Genomic DNA, 22,730 nt, shown 5'->3' with positions numbered 1-22,730 from the left:
GGAGAGTGCCAGAGCCTGGCACTTGCAGTGGAGGACACCTATTTCAGATGTGAACAGGTGCATGATGTGCTCAGCCTGGTAGCTGAGCTGAAGGAAGAAGCTGCACAGCAAAGGATTTTGAAGGAATGTGAAGAGAAGATTTGTGGAGCTCAGCTCTGCCACACCTGAGGCCAGACAGAAGCTGTGGGTGGCAAAAGAAGTAGGGGAACCCATGTCCTCTTATAACCCAGAAAGAGACCCAAGAGATAGGAGGAAATGGAGGTAGGTCCCTCTGCAATGAGGCATAAGCAGCAGGGAAGTCCCCTCCCAATCCCACTCAGCCTTCCCAGTTGCCCACACACAGCAGGAATGGACCTCTTGAAACAGTGGGCCAGATGAATGAGGAAGGAGGTGAATGTCCGTGCATGCAGATACTCAGGACTTGTCAGCCAGTCCTGTGACTTAGGAGTACTGCAAACAAGAAAAAAAGAAAGATGGCAGTAGTAGGAGATTCCCTTTTTAAGGGCAACTAAGGGCCTGATTTGCAGGCCTGATCCATCCCACAGGAAGACCTGATGCCTGCCTGGAGCACAGGTTAGAGACATTTCTAAGACTCCCAAATCTGATGCAGCCATCAGACTATTACCTGCTGCTGGTTATGCAGACTGGGAGTGATGAGGTAATAGATAGGAGCACAAAAGCAATTTAAAAATACTCCAGGGCTCTGGGGAGATTACTTGATGCCTTGGGAGCATAAGTGGTGTTCTCCTCTATCTCTCTAGTGACAGGAAGAGATATCAAAGGAAAGATGGTTTAGACATGGGTACCATCAACAGAACTCTGGGTTTTTTGACCACAGGAAAAGTTCTCCTGGCACCAGGTTTACTGGTGATAGGTGGAGTTCATCTGTCCTATAAGGGGAAAAGAATCCTTGCACATGATTTGGCTGGGTTCATTGACATAGCTTTAAACTAGTTTTAAAGGGAGATGGGAATGCAGCTGACCCTGCCACCAAGAATCCTGGGAGTAGTAGCCCAACAATTGTGGAGCAGTGCCTTGGCATCTTAGATAACCAGAAGGTCTACCCCTACTCAAGACTAAAAATTATGTACTCAGCTCCTTCCCTGAAATGTTTATAGACAAATACACACAGCATGAGTAACAAGCAGGAAGAGCTGAAGGCTAGTGTGCTACAAGGAAACTATGATATAGCAGTCATCACAGAAACATGGTGGGATGGTTCCCACAACTGGAGTGCTGCAATAGACGGGTAACCGCTTTTCAGAAGGGATAAGCAAAGAAGAAGAGGTGGTGGAGTGTCCCTCTATGTTAGGGAGACATATGAAACCTTACAGATTAATGAACATGATGATAAGGTTGAGTTTTTATGCATAAGAATCATGTGTAAGGCCAGCAGGAGTGATATCATGGTGGGAATCTGTTATAGACCACCCAATCAGTATGAAGAGGTAGATGAATTTTTTATAAGCAGTTGAGAGAGGTCTCATAATCATTACTCCTTGTTCTCGTGGGAGACTTCAGCTTCCCAGATGCCTGCTGGAAACACAATACAGCAGGGAGAACAGTCCTGGAAGTTCATGGAGTGTTCCTGACAAAACTGGTGAGGAAGCCAACCAGGGAAGGTGTCCTCCTGGCCCTACTTCTTATGAACAGGGAAGAACTTGTCAGGGAAGAAAAGCTTGGAGACTGTGGCTCAGTGGTCATGAGATGATTGAGTTCTCTATCCTTGGGGAAACAAGGAGAGGGGTTAGTAAAACTGCCACCTTGAACTTCCAGAAGGCAAACGTTGGCCTGTTCAGGAGACTGATTGGCAAAGTCCCTTGGGAGGCCACCCTGAAGGATGCAGGAGTCCAGGAAGGCTGGGCATACTTCAAGAGGTAAGTCTGAAAGGCACAGGTGTAGGCTGTCCTTGTGTGCCAAAGAATGAATCATTTGGAAGGCATCCAGCCCGTCTGAATAGGGACCTCTGGTTGGACCTCAAGAACAAAAGGAGAGTCTACGGCCTTTGGAAGAGGGGACAGGCCTCTCACAAGCACTAGAAAAATACAATGAAGCTATGCAGGGAGAAGATTAGGAGAGCCAAAGCAAAGCTAGAGCTCAAACTAGCTACAGCTGTTAAGGATAATAAGAAATGTTCCTATAAATTCATTAACAACAAAAGGAAGACTGAGGAAAATCTCCATCCTTTATTGCATCCAGAGAGAAACTAAGGACAAGGAGAAGGCTGAGGTGCTCAATGGCTACCTTGCCTCAGTCTTGAGCACTGGAACCAGCAGTTCTCTGGACACCCAACATCACGAACTGTGAGGGGAATGAGAATGAAGTCATCACAATAAACGAGGAATTGGTCAGTGATCTACTGCACCACTTAAATGCACACAAGTCTATGGGGCTGAATGGGCTACACTCAGAGGCGCTGAAGAGTTGCCAGATGTGCTCCCTAAGCCACTCCCCATTATTTACAGAATCATAGAATGTCATGGGCTGGAAGAGACCTTTAAAGATCATCCAGTCCAACTCTCCTGACCGAGCACGATCACCTATACCAGATCACACAGGAATGCATCTAAGCAGGTTTTGAATATCTCTAGAGAGGTGTTGTGGTAGGCCCTAACAGGCCAAAAAGGCTTATACATGTCCTGGCTGTCCAGACACGCTCTTCTGCTCTCCCTCCTTTTGTTTTGGGGAGAAGCAACTGTGGGAAAGAGGACAAAGAACCTGGAGCCACTAAGGACCCTGGCTTGCCCAGACTTCTTTTACTCCTGTTTACATCCTGTGGTAAACAAGATACACACACTTGGCTTGTGCCTGCCTCATGCAGGGCATATGTTTTCCCAAATTTGGATAGAGTAAGTCTATAGCTTCACCTAGTATGGTCAAGCTTGGATAACTGCCATTCTGATTGGCTATTCTGTGTCCAAAGGCCCATTAGTCTCAGGCTACATCAATAAAAGAGATGAGCAAGTAAAACAATGTGCTCTGCCATTGCATTTGTGCTTGCTTGCTGCTTGCTGCTGCCATTGTTCCTGCTTATCATGCTCTCTGCTTCTGGCAGTGATTCTGCCATTGCCTTCTGCAGCAAGCAGGCTCCAAATGCCTCCATGCAATAGGCCTGCATAGCCAGCATGACATAGCATCAAGACTGCATACTGCAAGACATCCTGCCTACACCTGCCAAGAGGGAGATACAGATCATCCAGAGGGGCCAGGATAAGGTCAGAGATCATCTGCTTCCTTTCCCCAGCATCCTGTGAAACATGGGAAGAATTACGAGCCTCAGCAGCTGACATCAAGAGAACTCCCTGCATGTGTTTTGGGTACTGTCTGAAGCTGTAGCTAGCCCCATGAGTTGGGAGATAATTTTTGTGAGTAAGTACTTAAAGCCCCTTGTAATTCACCAATTGCCTTCTGTGATAAGCAGAAAGGCACTTCCCATGTCCATGTAGTAGACAAGTGGTATACTGACTGCAAGAACCTTCTCTTCCAGTTCATTTGAGTTTAGTGTTTATATTTTTGCTAGTCATTTCTTAAATGTTCTAGATCCTATGTTTTCATCTCTATAATGTTTCCATGACTGTTGCAACAGAACCAATTACTATTAAAATTAGTGGTTGGGGTGGTGAGAGTTTTGAATATCAAAATTAATAAGCAATATTAATTTTGAAAAAATACCATCTCACATTGATTAATTACCTCTCCATTACAAGAGGGAGACTCCACAACCACCCTGGGCAGCCTGTTCCACTGTTCTGTCAGTCTCACAGTGAAAAAATTCCTCCTCAGGTTTTCATTAAATTTCCTATGCCTCAAATTCCACCCATTGCCCTTTGTCCTGTCACCAAGCATCACTGCAAAGAGACTGCCTCCATCCTCTTGGTACTCACCCTTTACATATTTATAAACATTAATGAGGTCACCCTTGAGTCTTATCTTCTCCAAGCTAAAGAGCCCCAGCTCCCTCAGTCTCTCCTCATAAGAGAGGTGTTCAACTCCATTAATCATCTTTGTGGCTCTGTGCTGGACTCTCTCAAACAGTTCTACGTCCTTCTTGAACTGGGGTGCCCAGAACTGGACACAATATTCCAGATGTGGCTTCATGAGGGCAGAGTAGAGGGGTAGGAGGCCCTCTCTTAAGCTACTAGCTGCACCACTTTTACTACCCCCCAGAATGGCATTGTCCCTCCTGGCCACAAGAGCATATTGCTGGCTCATGGTCAACTTCCCATCTACTAAAACCCTCAGATCCTTTTCTCCTTTGCTGCCTTCCAACAGTTCAGTCCCCAACCTATACTGATACCTGGGGTTGTTCTTTCCCAGGTGCAAGACTCTACACTTGCCCTTGTTAAATTTAATTAAAATTATTCCAACTCTCCAGCCTGTCCAGGTCTCACTCAATGGCAGCACAGCCTTCTAGTTTGTTAGCCACTCCACTCAGTTTAGTGCCATCAGTAAACTTGCACTCCATGCCCTCATCCAGGTCACTGACAAATACACTGAATGCCTGAAGTCCTGGCTTACTGGGGAGGTGCCAACAGACTGAAGGGTAGTAAATGTGACACCTGTCTACAAGAAAGGAAGAAAGAAAGATCTGGGAAACTATAGACCTGTCAGTCTGTCAGGTGCCAGGGAAGGTCATGGAGCAGGTCATATCACATACCATTACACCTCAGATAGAAAATAACCAGGGGATGAGGCTCAGACAGCATGGGGTTAGGAAACCCAGGTCTTGCCTGACAAACCTGATCTCCTTCTATGACAAGATTACCTGGGTACTGGATGATGGAAAGGCTGTGGATATTGTCTACCTACACTTTCCAAAAGTCTTTGACATTGTTCTCCACTGTTCATGGCTTGGACAAGCACAGCTCTGCTGGATAAAGCATTACTGGATGAAAGGGGCCAAAGGGTGGTGGCCAATGGAGTTAAATACAGCTGGCAGGTGGTCACAAGCGGTGTCCCCCAGGGCTCAATGTTGGGACCACCTCTGTTTAACATCTTTATTGGTGATCTTGATGAAGACATAGAGTGTGACATCAGTTAAGATTGCAGATGACACCAAGTTGGGTGGCAGTGTTGATCCTCATGAGGGTAGCGAGGCACTACAGAGGCACTTGGTTTGAGTGGAGTGACGGGCCAGTGTTAATGGGATGAGCTTCAAAAAATGCCAAGTCCTGCACTTGTGTCACAACAACCCCAATGCTACAGGCTTGGGGAAGTGTGGCTGGAAAGCTGGCTAGCAGAATGGGTCCCACAGGTTCTAATTGAGAAGCAGCTGAACATGAGAAGTGTGCCCAGGTGGCCAAAAAAGCCAGTGGCGTCCTGGCTTGTACTAGAAAAGCCGTGTCCAGCAGGAGTAGGGAGGTGATTGTCCCCTTGTACTCAGCTCTGGTGAGGCCAAACCTCGAGTATTGTGTTCAGTTTTGGGCATCTTATTACAAGAGAGATGTTGAGGTGCTGGAGTGAGTGGAGAGGAAGATAATGAAGCTGGTGAGGGGCCTGGAGAATAAATGTTATGAGGAGTGACTGAGGGAGCTGGGGCTGTTTAGTTTGAAAAGAGGAGGCTGAAGGAAGACCTCATTGCTGTCTACAGGAATCTGAAAGAACATTGTGGAGGGGTTGATGCTGGTCTCTTCTCACAGGTAAACAGTGATAGAACAAGAGGGAACAGGCTCAAGCTGCGACAATAAGAAATTTGTTTTTCACAGCAAGAGTGATCAGACACTGGAATGGGCTGCCCAGAGAGGTGGTTGAGTCACCAACCCTGAATGTGTTTAAAGGTGCTTGAGAATATGGCTTAGGGGCGAACCTTGCAGAGCAGGGTTATCCACTGACTTGGTGATCCTGAGGGTCTTTTCCACCCTGAATGTTTCTGTGATTCTGTAACATTTGAATCTGTCCTATCTATTTTCACCCAGGCTTCTAAGAGAACGTGAGCTCAAAGCAACTTTGAAGGCAGTTTTGCATAAGTATCTTACCTAAAAGTGAAAGCAGGTCTTTCTACTGCCAGAAGTGTTTCTTTTGTAAGCAAATTAAGATTAGAGCAGGGATGGTGCTTTTCCATTGTTATTGTTATTATTTTAGAAATAATTTTTCAGAACTGGGTATCTGTTTGTTGCTTAAAGAATCCATCTAAGGTTTCACCGCCTTATCGTTTAGATATCTGAATCAAAACAATATATTTTCACAACCTGCTGTTCTGAAGATTTCCTTGAACATAAGAAAATCAAGTTTGCATTGAATAATTAACATCTGCTCTTTAACTAAGGCTTGACTGCTTTGCAGATGACAAAAAATAAACCAACAAAAAGTTATTAAAGTAAGATCTGCATGATCAAACTTTAGTGAGTAAGACAGATTTATTTAACAGCAAAAATAATCCAGAAGGACACTAGTAAACATATGTTTCAAGATAATGTAGATAAAATGTACTCTTATTTTAAATGTGATAAGCCATGTTGCCATACATAGGCAATGACGAGCCAGTCTCCAGTAATAACTTACAGCTGTGCTAGTTTGAAGCTACCTAGAATGTGAGAAGAACTAGATTACAGGCTGTGAAAGGAAAACAGTGGTGATGTCTACTTCACTCATTGGCTTGCTCAGATGTGTAAGAACAAGAATCAAAACATAAATAAGGTACTTCTTCTGCCTGGGAGCTCTGAGCTGCATTTCTCTCTCTAGTCTCTTTGCTGTCTCTTTGATTAATCCACTTTGCTTCCTAACTCCCTGGCCGAAACTCCATTCTTCCTTGGGACTGGGGTAAGGTTGAGAGGGGTGAGAGAAGGTGGAAGGGAGGTTGGGAGCCCCTCCTGGGGACTCAGGTTTCTGGGAGGAGTGTTGAGTTCATGTATTACCTTTTACCTTGTATATTTCTGTATATAAATGTATATACTGTACATATTTGCTTGTATATCCTGCTAAGCTGTAAATATAAGCTTCATTCAAATTTCCAGAGCTGGCTGAGTCTAGTCTGGGTGATTTCCAAAGCTGGGGGGGGTTGGGTAACACCCAAACTGTCACAACAGCTCATGCTACCATTGATTAAAAAAATCCACTTGAACAGCAGTAAACCAGACTTCTATGCATCTCTAGCAGTACCTGAAAAATGTTTTGTTAAAATCCAGGAAACAGGATGGAAGAGGCAATGGCTGCATTAGGTGTGAGCAGATTAATAGTCTGCTTAACCTAGTGGCTGAACTGAAGGGCTGTGCTAGCTTCAAGGCTTAGGGCTGAAAGGGAATTTGAAAGAGAGTTGGATCTATGGCACCATGCTCTGCAGTCCCCCTTACCAGAAAGAGATGAACCAAGAAACAAGGGAGAATGGACGCAGGTGCCTGTCAGAAGGGGCAAGGAAAAAACCTTCCAGCCATCCTCATCTCCTCAGTTGCCCTTGCACAACAGATATAAGGCACTAGAGGTTGAGGGTGAGGTGATTCTGGAGGAGGCAGAAGCATCACTGGCTGGGTGAGGGGGGAGGTGACTGAAGTGAATCAGTTCCCTCCTCACATCAGAATGAGTACCCAAAAGAAAAAGAGGAGGGTAATTGTTATTGGTCATTTGTTATTGGTCACTCCCTCCGAAGGGAACAGAGGGCCCCATGTGCCAGCCAGACCCCCACGACAAGGAGCTTTGCTGCCTTCCTGGGGCCCGGGTCAGGGATGTGTGCCAGTTTGAAGCAGGCTAGAATGTTTTGGTGAAAAGAACTAGATGATAGGCTATGAAAGGAAAACAATTGTGATGTCTCCTTCCCTCAGAGTCTCGCTGAAGAAGAATTTAAACATTAGATAACACTTTCGCCATTTTGTCTGCACTCTCTGGCCGGGCTCTGGCTGAGCTGCATCTCCCTAACCTCACCTTCCACTCACCTTTGCTTCTTAACCTCTTGGCTGAACTTCTATTCTTCCTTAGGACTGGGGTAAGGTTGAGAGAGGCAGGGGGAAGGTGCAGGGGTGGTTCAGAGCCCCTTCTGGGGACTCAGGTTTCTGAGAGGGGAGTTGTGCTTCTGTATTACCTTTTACCTTGTATATTTCTGTATGTAACTGTATATACTGTAAATATCTGCTTGTATATTGTGCTAGCTGTAAATAAATAGCTTCATTTTTATTCCCAGAGTCCGGCTGACTCTAACTGGGTATTTCTAAAAGTGTGGGGGGGTGGGGTACATCCAAACCACCACAGGATGTTACCAGAAGGCTGCCTATTGTAGTGCAGCCCTCTTATTACTATCCTTTGATAGTTACACAGGCAGGAAATGATGAGGTTGATAACAGAGGGATAAAAGCTGTCAAGAGGGACTTCAAGGCACTGGGAAAAGCAGTTGAGGGATCAGGGGCACAGGTAGTCTTTTCATCTATACCCTTAGTTGCAGGTTGGAATGCAGAGAGGAATAGGAAATTGTATTTGATTAACACGTGGCTCAGAGGCTGGTGTCACCAAAAATTTTGGATTCTTTGATCTTGGGGAACTTTGGCCTATTTAAGAAACTAACTCAGAAAGTTCGTGGGGAAACAGCCCTTAAAAACAAAGGGGACCAGGAAGGTTGGACCTACTTCAAGAAAGAACTCCTGAAGGCACAGGAGCAGCTGTGCCATTGAGCCAGAAGATGAGCTGACAAGGGAGGCAGCCAGAGTGGATGGGCAGGGAGCTGCTGAAGTAATTAAAGATAAAAAAAGATTATGTATCACCTTTGGAAAAAAGGGGAGATATCCCAGGAAGAGTTCAGGGATGTTGCTAAGTCTTGTAGGAAAAAATCAGAGAGGCAAAAGCCCATTTAGAACTTAGGCTGGCCATGGCTGTTAAGCAGAATAAAAAATGTTTCTATAAATATATAAATGGCAGAAGAAGGGGCAACCTCCAGTCCTTATTAGATAAAGAGGGGAATATAATGACAAAGGATGAGGAAAAGGCAGAGGTGCATAACACCTTCTTTGTCTCAGTCTTCAGTAGTGGGACAGGTTGTCTCCAGGACAAGTGGACTCCTGAAGTGGTGGATGGAGTCAGGGACCAATATAATCCCCCTCTAATCCATGAGGAAGAAGTAAGGGACCTGCTGAGACATTTGGATCCTCACAAGTCCGTGGGACATGATGGCACCCATCCTAGGGTGCTGAGAGAGCTGGCAGATGAGTTGGCCAAGACACTGCATCATTTATCAACAGTCCTGGCTCACCGGAGAGGTCCCTAAAGGCTGGAAGCTGGCCAATGTGATACCCATTCACAAGAAGGGACGGAGGGAGGAACCAGGAAATGACAGACCTGTGAGCCTGACCTCAGTGCCAGGCAAGGTGATGGAACAGGTCATCTTGGGTGCCATCACAAAGCACCTACAGGATGGCCAAGGGATCAGGCCCAGCCAGTATGGGTTTAGGAAGGGCAGGTCCTGCATGACCAACCTGATCTCCTATTACGATTAAGTTACCCATCTGGTAAATGTGGGGCAGGCTGTGGATGGAGTCTACCTGGACTTCAGCAAAGCCTTTGACACCTTCTGCCACAACAAGCTCCTAGCCAAGCTGGCAGCTCATGGCTCGGACAGATTCACCCTATGCTGGGTCAAGAACTGGCTGGAAGGCTGGGCCCAGAGAGTGGTGGTGAATGGTGCCACATCCAGTTGGCAGCCAGTCACTAGTGGTGTTCCCCAAGGATCAGTGCTGGGCTCAGTCCTGTTCAATACCTTTATTGATTATCTGGATGAGGGGATTGAGTCCAGCATCAGTAAGTTTGCAGATGACACCAAGCTGGGAGCAGGTGTTGATCTGTTGGAAGATAGGAGAGCCCTGCAGAGGGACCTGGACAGGCTGGATGGGTGGGCAGAGGCCAATGGGATGAAATTTAACAAGGCCAAGTGCAGGGTTCTACAGGGTTCTGCACTTTGGCCACAACAACCCCAAGCAGCGCTACAGGCTAGGGACAGAGTGACTGGAGAGCAGCCAGGAAGAAAGGGACCTGGGGGTACTGGTAGATAGTAGGCTGAACACGAGCCAGCCGTGTGCCCAGGTGGCCAAGAGAGCCAATGGCATCCTGGCCTGCATCAGGAACAGTGTGGCCAGTAGGACAAGGGAGGTTATTTTTCCACTGTACTCAACACTGGTCAGGCTACACCTTGAGTCCTGTGTCCAGTTCTGGGTTCCTCAATTCAAGAGAGATGTTGAGGTGCTGGAACATGTTCAGAGAAGGGCAACAAAGCTGGTGAAGGGCCTGGAACACAAACCCTATGAGGAGAGGCTGGGAGAGCTGGGGTTGTTTAACCTGGAGAAGAGAAGGCTCAGGGGTGACCTCATTTCTGTCTATAACTTCCTGAAGGGAGGTTGTAGCCAGGTTGAGGTCAGCCTCTTCTCTCAGGCAGCCAGTAATAGAACAATTAGCAGATACAGTCTCAAGTTGTGCTGAGTGAACTATAGGCTGGATGTTAGGAGGAAGTACCTCACAGAGAGAGTGATTTGCCATTGGAATGGGCTGCCCGGGGAGGTGGTGGAGGCACCATCCTTGGGGGTCTTCAAGAAAAGACTGGATGAGGCACTTAGTGCCATGGTCTAGTTGACTGGATAGGGCTGGGTGCTAGGTTGGACTGCATGATCTTGGAGGTCTCTTCCAACTTGGTTGATTCTATGATTGATTAACATCTCTGCCTCTGTATTTTGCAATCTCTGTGCTTCTATCACAGTCCTATGACCTACTTAAGGTAAAGACTTTGTCACTTTGAAGTGCTCAGCATACTTTCCATGTTGCTTGCAAAACAAATATATGCCCAATATGCCATACAACATTAATATTTATTTATTACTAATCTTAATGAAATATTAACAATGGTCCCTGAACAAAGTACTTACTTCCAAAATTACCTTCTTCTGAGGTCTAAAAAAATCCATCTGATATTTCTATGGTTAATTACCCTTTGTATTATATCTAGATCATTCATACTTACAGATTTCTCCCTTCCTATGCCAGCTTGAGCCTAGCTGGGATATTTTGGTGAGAAGAATTAGATTACAAGCTGTGAAAAGGAAACAGTGGTGATGTCTACTTCACTCATAGGCTTGCTGAGATGTATAAGAACAAGAACACAAACACAGATAATGGAGTCGCTCTCTGGCTGGGGCTGCATGAACTTCTCTTTAACCTAACCTGCTGTCTGTGTGACTAATTCATCTGCTTCCTAGCCCCCCTGGCTGACCCTCCAAACTACCTTGAGCATAAGGTAAAGTCTTGGGTAAGGTAGAGGTGTGGGAGGAAGGTGGAAGAGTCCCTCCTGGAGACTCAGGTTTCTGGGAGGGGTGTTCTGTTTCTGTATTACTTTTTTAACTTGTATATTTCTGCATATATTGTAAATATCTGCTTGTATATTGTGCTAAGCTGTAAATATCAAAGCTTCATTCAATTTCCAGAGTCTCTGTGCCTAGTCTGGGTGATTTTACAAAGCGTGGGGGGGCAGGTAACACCCTAACTATCACACTTCCAAATACGAGACATTCTTTCAATGAGACAACACATGTCAAAGAAGAGGAAACCACTATGACTTATCAGAAAGATGAGATATCCAGAGGCCCTCTCCTTATCCTTCTTAGGCCAGATGGCTCATATGACTTACATACTTCATGAAAAAGTGATTCATGAGGCAGGGGAATCTGGTCTGTCATGTTTATGTTACTGATGTCCACCTTTGGTACAAATTTGTTAAGAGATTTACAGAGTTCTCTATCTCACATTTCTGGTCTCCCTCTGCATAGCCCTGAGAAAACCACATGCTCCCAGAACAGCAACACACACTCTTCCCACCTTTCTTAGATCGCTCACCACACGCTGGGAGCTAGGATACTTATAGCCCCCTAAGTCCACAGTCCTCTGGAGCACAACAGATGGTGTAGTTTCTCCACTGCCATATCATCTTCATTTACCCCAAAGGCCACAAGAAAAACAATTAAAACTCTCAAAGCAAAGCATACATACTGTTGTGGTGCAGTGGTAGAATGAAATTATATTAATTTATCTATTGTGGCCGTTTGAACTGATCCTCTAGCTCAGCCATAGGGGAGAGATGAACATTCCAGGGATAGGCCACATAAATGGCATTAAGTTCTTGATGCTCCAATGAAATTATATTAATTTATCTATTGTTGCCATTTATGTGGCCTATCCCTGGAATGTTCATCTGTCCCCTATGGCTGAGCTAGAGGATCAGCTCAAACGGCCACACATACACACACACACAAATAAGGACTATTGGCACAATATCTGAGGTGAATTATAATTACATCAGAAAGAAACCTACTTTTTGTCTTCTGGTTTGATCACAGATGGATCTGTAAGATTTTCCCCAACACCTATAATAAAATAGAAATTGTGTATTACAAAGAAAGGTAGTTGCAAGTTCATAATCTGGCACTCAAAAAATACTAATTTTCTCTGTAGATCATGAAATGTCATAGCTAAAAGTGCTTTTATGAGTTAAAAAGAAAGCTGTTAAATATTGACAAACTATAATACAGAGGTCTTACTATAGCTTTGGCTTTGAAGTTTATTTATATTTAGACAAAAAGCCTAAGCAAATGCACTGAGTATTTTGCAGAAATTCAACAATGAAAAACGTGAGCAAGCACAAGACTGCTATAGAAATTGGAGTAAAGATATGGATCATAATGATGCACATTCTCTTCAAGGTAGCAAACACAAGCAGCCATAACTTCATGATATGCAAATGCTTAGGCCTGTTATCTCTTTTTTCTTCTGGGTAGTCATGTGTACATGTTAAATAAATAATTTTGTTACAATACCTGAATGCTGATACCTATGTTGCCTTTTTTCCCAAACTGATGATGTAGTACCATGGTACCAAAAAAAGTTCATTTTTTTTTCATTTGAGGAAATTGTTGTGCTTTTATATAAATTTGATAAAACTATGACCGTATGATATACAATTATTTTTAGATCAATAGGCCACTGATCACAAACATATATTCTGCAAACTAAATCAGTAGAATGTGGAAATACCTTACCATGACTGAAATAACCCCAAACTGCAATGCTCTTTAGTGGTCATTTTGCTTGATATAAATTAGACAGTATGTAGTGCGTATGTATGTAGAGCTGGCACTGATATTACATAGTAGATTGTAGATGAATCCTATCATAATTCCAAGAGGATCAGCCCTTACACTTTTCTAGAACTCCAGATTTGAGAACAAGGCAAATACAAGGCCAAACTAAAGCAGATTTCGGTTTGTGTGAAATAGTACTCAAGCTCCAGTCTTGATGAGATTTACATAGATGTTTAAAACTCTCCATCTTTAAGCTGACACAGTTGGTCTGGAACTGTCAAGTTATAAAATAAACCCAAGCACGCTTCAGACAAATTCCCATAGGCTATGGTGAAGACAGAAGTCTTTCTGCACTATTTTTTTCTCATGTGCAGCTAAAACCAAATGAAGGCAAGGATGCATTCAGAGGTTTATTTTGCATAACAAGCATGTCTTTTTTGTAATTCACAGCTTCTGGATACTGTAAAATGCAAGTATGTTAAGTTTACTCATACACATTTCCCTTGACAGAAACGACAGAAACACTTTGATGTATCTTCTGAACACAGATGAGCATCTTCTGAACACTGTCAGCCATGTTATCTCTTTAAAATATACCATGTTACCACTTGGACATATACAATCATTTTCCCAACACACCTACGCTAATGTAGGTGATTTCTGTGGACACTCATTTATCTGTGAAGGAGTTTCTTGAGCTTTGCCAATACACAAATGAGAACAGCATTTGGCAGATTATTTTGAGAGAATTGTTTCTCATTGCATTCCAAATAGCGATCCCATGATAGTAGTCACCTTGCAAATCCAGGACAAGGAGCTCCCCACGGGTGTATACATAGGTCCAATGAGAGAAGGCCAGCATCAGTTCTTCAAGCAAGCTGCTAGGACTAATCTCATCTCCATTGTTGTTGTTGTACTTCCGAAATTCACCAGTCATGTACTTCTCAATGGTCAGCCATTGGTTTGCTGAATGGCAGTAGATAAGGAAAACTTCCAGGAACCTGTAGATACAAACACCCTCTGTCAGGAGCCAGCAGGGTAATGAACACCCCGGCAGTCAACACACAGCATTATGCAGAGTAAGTACAACAAAAGGACACATCTTCCCTAGCTTGAGCACCTCAAACCACAGGAGGTACCAAAAGGAAGACAGCACAAAGGCATGATTGGTTTCTCAGCTCTCAAAACAAACTGCTCAATCAGAAAGTATAATTTATGGACAAACAACATAATCTAATTTATTCCAGCCCACTACAAATGAACTGCATCAAATTGTCTTACATTAGTTGCATATTAGGCAATTCTTGACTCTAACAAACAGCATTATGAAGAAGTTTATTTTGCCATCACAGGTAGCCATAATGACAAAGTTCAAAGATGACTACTCTTCCTCTCAAAAAGTTCACCATTATTAGACTGTCTAAGCAGCAGCTATTTCAACCTGCTATAGAAAAGAAGGCTGCACTAGACCTAGGACACAGCTAAAAAGAGAAACCTCTGGCACCTCATACTTAGAGGCAGTGCTTTTACCTTGGTGTATAGGGGATAGTATGAGGCTTCACTTGATTGAAGGTATAGATTAACTTCTGGGCAGCCCTTTGTTGTTGGATCTCCTGAGGAAATTAACATTACAAAGATCACTTTCATTTTTGTGAAGAAAGGTTCTATGAATCCATCAAAACAAATACACACACTCTTTATCAATGGGAGCCATACCTTCCTCAAAACCTTCTTCCTTTCCAAAAGATAACATCAAACCACACATCAACCATGTTGAAGACATTCACATGTATGCAGTGCAACATTAAAGATCCAAACTCACCCTCAGGCAAAGATGCAACACTGTGCCATCGTTAAAGATCTTTTGCCAAGTCTGAACTACCTCTGGCAGAAAAGACTTCACAATAAACACTTGTCCCAGTTTCAGCACATCATTCTCAGACCAAGTACAAATGACCTTCATGGCCCTTCGTAGACCACCGTCCATCTCCTCCTGTGACAAGACCTGGATCATCGCAGCCATGCCATGCTGGGACCAGGAAGACATGCTTTTATCAAGGTTCATAGGGGAACTTTCTTCTAGTCGATAGACTGTGACTTCTTCTCCAGCTTAAATAAAAGGAATGCTTTTAGCAGAAGTCAACTATTGCAGAAACAAAAGAGAACTGCATTTTGATTTGATGCCTCATACAACATTCCAATTCACATACCTTTGTAAGCCACACTTTTAAAAAGAGCATTTTTATCAATGTTGTTCATCTGTGTGAAAACTTGGACTATATAGTTATACATTCTGCTAAAGATCTACTGTGATAACATCAGTAGTCCAAAGACCTTGTATTAAGCCACTAAACAGAGATGAATTTAAGGCTTTCTGGATAATTCCACACAGACAAAGCTCACTGATATTCTGGCCTGCATAAAACAGTCTCATTTGCCACACTTTTTAAAATATTTAAAGATCATCAATGAGCTTTTAAAGTACTTAGTTTTAGGAGAGTGGAGAGTTACCACTTTATCTCACGTAACTTTATCTCACGTATCAATTTTAAATACCCTTAGTGTGGATCCTCTGTTTATTCACTTATATAGTAGTGTGATAAATATATAGAATCATATGTCTGATCCGATCAATTCGTGGTAAAAGGTCACAGACATGGAGGAAGGGGGTTTGAATGGAACTGCATTCCTGCTTGCACCACCATCTCAATAAGCATAAAGATAAGAGTAATTAGATGGACAAAGGAGGGAGGCATGTAGAAATAGTCTTTTGCATATTTAAATGGAAATGCATTCCTCCGGCTGCCACCTTTCCTGTATGAGCAAATAGAAGAACCAGGACTTTGAAGTTCATGAAGAAGACACTTAAGCAAGACCCCTTACTTCATCAAAGATTACCAGAGGGACCACCGGATGAAAGGAGACCTGTGTGGAAGAGACATTTCACATTCCTAAGAACTGATAAAGAAAACCCAACCTTTCTTAGAGCTTAGTAAATATGTAATAGAATAGGGTATAAAAGGAGAAAACTGAAGGCAAAGGGTGTGCGTTGGGGTAGAGCAGAATCTCTCCTCGCACCCAGGCCTGTACATTGCTTGATTCCTGCAACTTTATTAAAGCCTTAACTTGCATGAACACCAGTTTGTGCCTGTTATTTATGACAAATTGGGGGCTCGTCCAGGAGATCACTAGATTCTGAGGGTTCACCTAGGGAGGGGCGCCCCACCTTTTTGGTGGCTCCCTGGGGAGACCCATACGGGGCTGGTGATATCCTGAACTCTGCCGGAATCAACCAATACATTTTTTTTGAGCTCCCTGATGAGGCTGCAGCCGCTTTTATAGACCCTTAATTCTGTGCGCACAGACCCGAGCGAAGACGACAGAGTCGTGAGTATTGCGGAAACCGTTCGGTTGGGTGGGATTCGACTGCCTGGTGTGAAAGAGTGTGTTTGAGACGGAGTCTGACTCCGAAGCGAGTGCGGAGGTCCGATAAGCCGCGGTTCCAAACTCCCGCGAGGGATTTGGCCGGTAAAGGATTCAAAGCGATTCCTATAGGATTCGTGGGTGGGTTAAAAGAGGGTCGTTTAACCCCCTGCAAGACACTCTTTTAGGCAGTCAGGAAGATGGGTCAAACTAAGTCGAGGACCCAAGACCCTAACAAAGGGAGCAAAACAAAGTTACCAGATATTCCCCCAGAGAGCCCGTTGGGATTAATGCTTAAAAATTGGGATGATAGGGGCCCTAGAAAAGGAAAAACAAAAACGAAATTAGTCCATTATTGTATGAAAATATGGCCAAAGGAAGCAATACGGCCACATGTGTATTGGCCTATGTTTGGGTCCTTTGAGGACTGGGTTTGTCAAGCCCTGATAGAATATGTGGGCAGCAAGAAAATGTTTAGCCCGGAGGAGGGTGAGTATGCTGACCTCTGGAAACTATCAGCAGAAAGAAGAGTTACAGCACTGTGTGTTCTAACAGCGGAAGGAGAAAAAAGGGAAAGTAGGGAGGAATGGGAGCCCTTAGATAACTTACCGCCCGCTTCAGCCCCTCCTTTCCCCCCCGCTACCGCTTTTCCTCTTCCCCTTGCTGCCGCTGCCGCCTCGGATCCTCCTCCCCCGTTCGCTGCCCCCTCAGATCCTCCTTTTCCCCCCGCTACCGCTTTTCCTCTTCCCCTTGCTGCCGCCGCCGCCTCGGATCCTCCGCCCCCGTTCGCTGCCCCCTCAGCTTTTCCTCCATCCTCTCCCGCCGCCTTTCCTCTTCCCCCCGCCGCCGCTTTTCCTCCTCACCTCGCTGCCCCCTCAGATCCTCCTCCCCGCCTCGTCCCCGCGTCGCCTCTGCAGGATGACCAACCCCCAGCCACTAGAACAAGGAGCAAGACAAGGGAAAACGTAGGGGCTGACTTGTATCCCCTAAGGGAAGTCCCTTTAGGAGGTAATCTAGGAGGGATAGGGTTCGTGAACGTACCATTAAATACGACTGATGTAAGGAATTTTAAGAAGGAAATGGGAACGTTATTAGATGATCCCTTAGGAGTGGCTGAGAGACTAGACCAATTTTTAGGTCTCAGCACATACACGTGGGAGGAAATACAGTCAATTCTAGGTATCCTATTTACTATTGAAGAAAGAGGAATGATCAGACAAGCAGGAATGAGAATATGGGAACACCAGAATCAGAATGGCCCCCCCGGAGATCAGAAATGGCCAAATGTGGATCCCCATTGGGATCATCAGCAACCCCTTGGAAGACAGAATATGAGAGACCTAAGAACCCTAATAATACAAGGAATAAAGGAAGCAGTCCCCCGAGGACAGAATATTAACAAGGCTTTTGAGGAAGAACAAGGAAAAGATGAATCCCCCACATTATGGATGGAAAGGCTGAGAAAGAGTTTACAAATGTACTCAGGAATAGATCCTAATTCAGTGGCAGGGGTAACTCTCCTGAGGACACAGTTTGTGGCAAAAGCCTGGGAAGACATTAGAAGGAAACTTGAAAAATTAGAAAATTGGCAGGAGAGGGGACTGGAGGAGTTACTTAGAGAAGCCCAAAAGGTGTATGTCCGAAGGGATGCAGAAAGACAGAAAACAAAAGCTAAGATCCTTGTAGCAGCAGTAAGAGAGAGTCAGAAAGTACAAGCTACAACTAAAGGATTAAAAGGGATGGGGCCAAAAGGGCTTTTGGAAAATCAGAATACAAGAGGGAGAGAACCTCCTGTGTGTTATTATTGCAATAAGAAGGGACATATCCAGAAATATTGCCGTAAAAGGACACAGGATGAGAAATTATTTAAGGAAGATTAGGGGAGTCAGGGGCTATATCTTTTGGGGACCCCACCATCTACTGAGCCCTTGATAAAATTATTAATAGGTCCCCATAAGGAGGAAGTGGAATTTTTAGTGGACACAGGAGCTGAAAAGACCACCATTAAAAAACTCCCAACAGGGGTGCAAAAAGGGAAGAATCACACAACAGTCATTGGAGCTAAGGGAGAACCATTTAGTGTACCTATTTTAAAGGAAGTAGAAATAGAAACGGAGAATAAAATTTGTCTAAATGATTTGTTATTATTGCCGGAAGCAGAACATAACCTACTGGGACGAGATTTAATCTTGAAACTAAAACTAGGGATTCAGAGCGAGGGAAACAAATTACAGGTGAGGATGTATGCCTTAACACAAAGGGATGAAGAACATATAAATCCATCCGTGTGGTATGATGGTCAAGAGATGGGGAAAATAGAAATGGACCCCATTGAAATACATATAAGAGATTCTCAATGTCCAATCAGAATAAAGCAATACCCAATTTCCCAAGAGGGACGTAAAGGACTCAAACCAATTGTAGACAGATTGTTACAACAGGGGCTCTTGGAACCCTGTATGTCCCCACATAACACACCCATCTTACCGGTTAAGAAGCCGGATGGTTCCTTTAGGATGGTACAGGATCTCAGAGCAGTAAATCAGAGAACAGTCACTAAATTTCCTGTGGTAGCAAACCCTCATACCCTACTAAACAACCTACCTCCAGAATTTCAGTGGTACAGTGTAATAGACCTAAAGGATGCCTTCTGGGCTTGCCCGCTAAAGGAAGAATCACGGGATTATTTTGCTTTTGAGTGGGAGGACCCAGAGACCGGGAGAAGGCAACAGTTAAGGTGGACGGTATTACCTCAGGGATTTACAGAATCCCCCAACTTATTTGGTCAAACATTGGAGAAGTTGTTAGGACAGCTGGTGTTTCCAGAAGAGATAAAATTGCTGCAGTATGTGGATGACTTATTGATAGCTGGAAAAACTGAAGAGGCAGTCCGAGAAGCCACCATACAGACTCTAAATTTTTTAGGAGCAAGAGGACTTAAGGTATCAAAACAAAAGCTACAATTTGTAGAACAAGAAGTAAAGTACTTAGGACACTGGTTGAGCAAAGGAGAAAAGAAACTAGATCCTGAAAGAATATCTGGAATCTTGGGGATGAAGACTCCAGAAAGTAAGAAGGAAGTCAGACAGTTATTGGGACTTCTGGGATATTGTAGACAATGGGTAGAAGGATATAGCGATAGGGTAAAATTTTTATATGAAAAACTCACACATGAACGTCCCAGGTGGACTCAAGAAGATGAGCAGAGGTTGAGTGACCTTAAAAATATTTTATTGCAAGCCCCTGTTTTGAGCTTACCAGATTTGGGAAGGCCTTTTTATTTGTTTGTAAATATTTCAAACCAAACAGCTTATGGGGTACTGGCTCAAGATTGGGCAGGGAGTAAAAAACCAGTGGCATATTGTTCAAAATTATTGGACCCGGTAAGCAGAGGATGGCCAGCTTGCCTTCAAGCCTTGGTGGCCACAGCTTTATTAATTGAGGAAGCAAGAAGAATAACCCTACATGCCCAACTGACAGTTTACACCCCTCACAATGTGAGAGGAGTGTTACAACAGAAAGCAGAGAGATGGCTCACGGACAGCCGAATACTGAAATATGAAGCCATACTCATTGACTCTCCGAGTTTGGAATTAAAGGTAACAGCTGCCCAGAATCCTGCTCAATTCTTATATGGGAGACCCCCAGACAATTTGGAACATGACTGCATAAGGGTTATAGAAACTCAGACAAAGGTGAGACCAGACCTTCAGGAGAGTGAATTAGATAAAGGGGAAAAATTATTTGTGGATGGATCCTCTAGAGTTATAGAAGGGAAACGGAAATCAGGATATGCAATAATTAATGGGGAATTAGAGCTAGTGGAATCAGGATCCCTAAATCCATCGTGGTCAGCTCAGGCCTGTGAGTTGTACGCCCTTTACAGGGCTCTTAAATTATTAAAGAACAAAACAGGAACTATCTACACAGACTCTAAATATGCCTATGGAGTGGTGCATACATTTGGGAAAATATGGGAAGAAAGAGGACTCATAAATACCCAAGGGAAAGGATTGATCCATCAAGAATTGATAACCCTGATATTAAAGGAATTAAGAGGACCAAAGGAGGTTGCTGTAGTACATATAAGGGGTCACCAGCAGGGATTTGATTTACGAATTCGGGGAAACAACAGGGCTGATATAGAGGCCCAAAAGGCTGCAGTTCAAGGTGAAGGCAGCCCTTGTGAGACTTATACACTTCACCAAGAACAGGCAATGAACACATTTATGGGGAAAAAGTTTTCAGGAGAAGAGGAAGATAAGATCAAGAAAATGGGAGCTGGGTTTAAAGATGGGAAGTGGCAGCTCCCAGACGGGAGGGAGATTCTGCCCAAGGCATACAGCCGACAAATTCTTCAGAGACTGCATAATCAGACCCACTGGGGAACAAAAGCATTAGGGGACCAGTTCCTGAAACAGTATGGGTGTATAGGGATATACGATATAGCAAAACAGATCACACAGGGATGTCCGACCTGTAAAAGGGTAAACAAGGCAGTATTTAAGCAAAAGGCTCGGGGAGGGAGAAAAACAGCATATCGACCATTCGAACGGGTGCAAATAGATTTTACAGAATTACCTAAGGCAGGAAGGATAAAATACCTATTAGTCATAGTAGACCACTTAACTCAATGGGTGGAAGCTTACCCAGTGAGCCGAGCAACTGCACATGTGGTGGTAAAGGTATTATTAGAAAATATAATACCAAGGTATGGAGTGGTGGAACACATTGATTCAGACCAAGGGACACATTTCACTTCAAAAATAATTAGGAGACTATCGGAAATCTTAGGTATTTCGTGGGAATATCACACTCCATGGCACCCCCAGAGCTCAGGGAAAGTTGAACGAATGAATCAAACACTGAAGCAACAATTAGCAAAATTAATGTTGGAAACTCAATTATCATGGGTTAAATGTCTGCCTATAGCATTGTTAAACATAAGGACAAAGCCACATAGTAGCACGGGACTTTCCCCCTACGAAATGCTATACGGAATGCCATATTCGGCTGGGATGCCCATGGATAACAAATTAATAGAGGACAAGAACATCCAGAAATATATAATAGAAATCGCCAAAAAGCAACAAGAATTACGGGAAATAGGGATGCTGGATCAAACTCCACCTCTAGGGTTTGCAATACATAAAATTAAACCTGGTGATAAGGTACTGATAAAGACTTGGAAAGACGAAACCTTGTTACCTACGTGGGAAGGCCCTTTTCTTGTGTTGCTCACTACAGAAACAGCCATCAGAACAGCGGAAAGAGGGTGGACGCACGCCTCGCGAGTGAAAGGACCTGTCCAGGAGTGGCGAGTAACTTCGGATCCAGGAGAAACAAAAGTGACACTAAGGAGGCAATAAGATAAGCACTGATGGAATTTCTAAACACTTATCACTCCTGAGGGATGGACTGGGACTCCAGAGTCAATACTCAAAACTGACAACAGGTGTTAAAAAAAAAAAAAAAAAAAAAAAAAAAAGAAAAAGGGGAATTTTGGTTTGGTTTAAGATTTTATTTATTTGGGACACATATTTCAAGAAAGAGCAAAAGGGCAGTGAGAGGCACCCAATAAAATAAAAAGAGGGCAAGACCGGAGTGGGAACCAGTGCTGCGGCTGAAGAAGGTCTGCCGAGGGCTGCAACCCCTCTGGGCTGTGACCGCCGAGTAACATGGCCCTGACCGGACCTCTTCTGTGCATATTTGGGTTAAGCCTTCTAGCCCTAGGACAAGCTCAGAATTGCAGTGACTGCATTACTGCAACCCGGAGGGGCAAAACTGTGTCCCAAACATTGGTATACCATACGATTTATGAGTGTAATGGACAAAGATTAGATTCTTGTTATCACAATCAAACAGAATATGCCAGATGCAATGAGAAGGGAAAAATCATTTGTTATGATCCAAAGGAAGTTCCCTATCTATGGTGGGTAGAAATAAGGGCAAATGATGGGAAAGGGAAATTGTTAGGAAGAAGCCAAACGACCACCAACCGCAGTCAACCCCTTTGGGTAACTTTTGATGCTTGCCAGGCTATCGACAACGATGGTGCTTCAACTTGTGGGAATATGGGATGGAGACGTTATTATAGTAGACAAGAAAAATATATTTGCCCAGAGGATCCTGGCCAATGCCGCCAGTATCGAAATTCACCTGTATATGTGGTAGAAGCACCTTGGGTGCCAATCCAGGAAAGAGCCCAATACTACTGTGGGGAGACAGGGTGGAATTGTGTGTGTTGGGCCACCTGGAAGAAGGGACCAAATT

At 44.0% G+C, this 22,730-nt stretch overlaps 1 protein-coding gene across 1 annotated transcript in view; it reads right to left on the bottom strand.

Annotated features, from left to right (window-relative positions):
- The window catches only part of TRPM6 (transient receptor potential cation channel subfamily M member 6), a 117,418-nt gene that overhangs the window by 7,387 nt on the left and 87,301 nt on the right, over nucleotides 1-22,730 (bottom strand). The window contains exons 33-36 of the mRNA XM_064176336.1: nucleotides 14,857-15,143; nucleotides 14,565-14,647; nucleotides 13,830-14,035; nucleotides 12,269-12,320 (exon numbers count right to left, since the gene is read on the bottom strand). Of these exons, the coding sequence (XP_064032406.1) occupies nucleotides 12,269-12,320; nucleotides 13,830-14,035; nucleotides 14,565-14,647; nucleotides 14,857-15,143 (628 nt within the window). The remainder of the gene's footprint in view (nucleotides 1-12,268; nucleotides 12,321-13,829; nucleotides 14,036-14,564; nucleotides 14,648-14,856; nucleotides 15,144-22,730) is intronic.

The sequence above is a fragment of the Pogoniulus pusillus genome, chromosome Z, assembly GCF_015220805.1.
Source record: "Pogoniulus pusillus isolate bPogPus1 chromosome Z, bPogPus1.pri, whole genome shotgun sequence".
Lineage (NCBI taxonomy): Eukaryota > Metazoa > Chordata > Aves > Piciformes > Lybiidae > Pogoniulus > Pogoniulus pusillus.
The sequence above is the reverse complement of the archived record's forward strand: the minus strand, read 5'-3'. Positions and strand labels throughout refer to the sequence as shown.